Here is a 2,577-nt window from a genome sequence, read left to right on the forward strand (position 1 = left end):
GGAAGATTTGGTTTCATGATCGCATAGTTATCTTTATAAAATCACCCAACTGTCCTTCACTTCGATTATATAATTATCTAATACTAATTCTGAACCACAAGGGTGGTGCCTGATTGGTTTGAGCTTGACTCCAATAGTCAAAAGTACCAGAAGGTCCCAGGTTCAAATTCAAGGAGGAATAAAATTCCCCTTGTGGCCACGGAGGTTCAAATGCGGTGACTCCGGGCTATCTGCAAAGCAGGTGGTCACCCTGGAATTAGTCGGCTCGCATAGCGGGTTGGATATCCAGGTTAATAAAAAAAAAAAAAACGAATTCTGATTACAAAAGTATCTTGATAATCTGCGATGCAACCTCTTTGAAAATAGCGTTGATAACTACATCTCTTCCATAGTGATTTCTAAGAAATCACTTGATATTATGTGATGCAGAGCTACTAACTCGAGCATATGGTAAATTTCTCTAGAAAATGGCTTCGAGTCATCACTCGACACAAACTCTTCAACGGCATTGTCGATCTCTATGGCGCTGCACCCTGGTGTCTTGCTCATTATCTTACCTCTTATGAATTTCCTCATCCTCGAAACACCATCCCATCTTCCAAGATCTGCGTATATGTTTGAGAGCAACACATAGTTTCCGGTATCTTCTGGTTCGAGTTCTAAAAGATGCTCCATTGCAATGACCGCCATTGCAAGATTGCCCTTAGTTCTACACGAGCTTAACAATGAACCCCAAATCGCGGAATCTGGTTTCATGGGCATAGTTTTTATCAACTCAAGAGCTCTATCAAGACAACCAGTTCTTCCAAGAAGATCAACCAAGCATCCGTAATGCTCAATTCCTGGCTCCAGATTATAATCGTATCTCATGGAATCAAAGTATTTGAGTCCATCTTCTAAGAATCCAGCATGAGCACAAGCTGATAAAAGACCTACAAACGTGATCTCATTCGGTTTGATGGATGTCTTCTGCATATCTTGAAACAATCGTATTGCTTCAGGAGCTTTTCCATGGTTGGCTAGTCCTCCAACCATTGTACTCCAAGAAATCATGTCTCTTTCAAGCATATTGTCGAACACTTGCCATGCTTGGTCGATATTTCCACCCTTAGCATACATTTCGATCAAAGCACTGCATACACTTGTCTTTTCCAAGAACCAATTTTTCTCTGCGTAAAAATGGATCCATTTCCCTAGCTCAAGAGCTCCCAGCTGTGTACAAGCCGGCAACACCGAGAGTAAGCTGATCCAATCGGGTTTAACACCAGCCAGTTGCATCATTCGRAAAATGTGTAACGCATCTGCATGACTCCCGATTAGCGTGTACCCAGAAATCATTGCGGTCCATGAAACGATCGACTTCTCTGGCATCCCTTCAAAGAGCTCTCTTGCCCTTTTCATCTGTCCCAGTTTTATATACCCATAAATGAGACTGTTCCAAGATATCACATCTCTGTCAGTCATTTCATCAAACACCTTATATCCATGAGAAATAGCATCACATTTTATATACATATCCAAAAGTGAATTCTCAATAACGACATTTGATTGAACTCCAGCTTTCAAGGCATGTCCATGAACCTGCTTGGCCACATCAAGACTGGAAATCCCTCCACACGATCTTATAACAAATGGGTATGTGAAATTGTCTGGAAAAATTGGTTCTTTAAGCATTTGCTTGTATATATTTATGGTGAACCGATGCAACTGGCAATGTGTATGAGCCCTGATTATCGCATTATATAAGTAAATATTTGGCTGAGACACCTCTTTAAATAACAATCTTGCATAGTCTACTTCTTCATATTGATCACATATGTTCACCATTTTTGTGACCAAGTAACTGCTCTCCGATAATGAAAATTTCACAATTTGGGCATGAATTTTCTTCAGTTTTCTCATGTGATTGCAATTCTGCAACATGGGCATGAACATGTTCTCCAAGATCTTTGAAGATAGCATATTTGTACTTGCCGCCATCGCGACGATGGCGGCAAGTACAAATATGCTATCTTCAAAGATCTTGGAGAACATGTTCGCGCCCATGTTGCAGAATTGCAATCACATGAAAAAACCGAAGAAAATTCATGCCCAAATTGTGAAATTTTCATTATCGGAGAATGCGCAAAATAGCAACCTACTTTCATAAATTTCCTTATTATAGCATTCTACTTTCAGTTTTTCTTATTACAGCAATGTACTTTCAAAATATTTTTTATTAGGGTATTGTACTTTCAAAAATTTACCCAATATAGCATTGGGTAACCTTTTAAATTAAATTTACCTATTATACCAGGTTTCTTTGCCACCTCATCGTCCACGTAGGTTAGATATGGCCAAATGGGCCCGGCCCGGCCCGTAACCGCCGGAGGACCGGAACCGGGACCGGAGAGGGACCGGAACCGGCCCGGGACCGGTATGGACCGGTTGGGGACCGCCGGTTATGAACCGATTATGGATTTTAACGTTTTTTAGGACCTAGACCGGTTAAGACCGGAACCGGTTATGTAACCGGTTATAGGACCGGCCCGGCCCGGCCCGGTCAACAAAGTCAACGTGTATATATATATATATATA

General features: G+C 41.1%; 1 protein-coding gene across 1 annotated transcript; it reads right to left on the reverse strand.

The window, feature by feature from the left end:
* Nucleotides 1-375: 375 nt before the first annotated feature.
* LOC112506352 (pentatricopeptide repeat-containing protein At2g20540-like) lies at nt 376-1,980 on the reverse strand. The gene has a single exon (XM_025110359.1). The coding sequence runs from the start codon at nt 1,978-1,980 to the stop codon at nt 376-378; it is 1,605 nt and encodes a 534-aa protein (XP_024966127.1).
* Nucleotides 1,981-2,577: the final 597 nt, after the last annotated feature.

The sequence above is a fragment of the Cynara cardunculus genome, assembly GCF_001531365.2.
Source record: "Cynara cardunculus var. scolymus isolate 2C chromosome LG 2, CcrdV1, whole genome shotgun sequence".
NCBI classification, from domain to species: domain Eukaryota; kingdom Viridiplantae; phylum Streptophyta; class Magnoliopsida; order Asterales; family Asteraceae; genus Cynara; species Cynara cardunculus.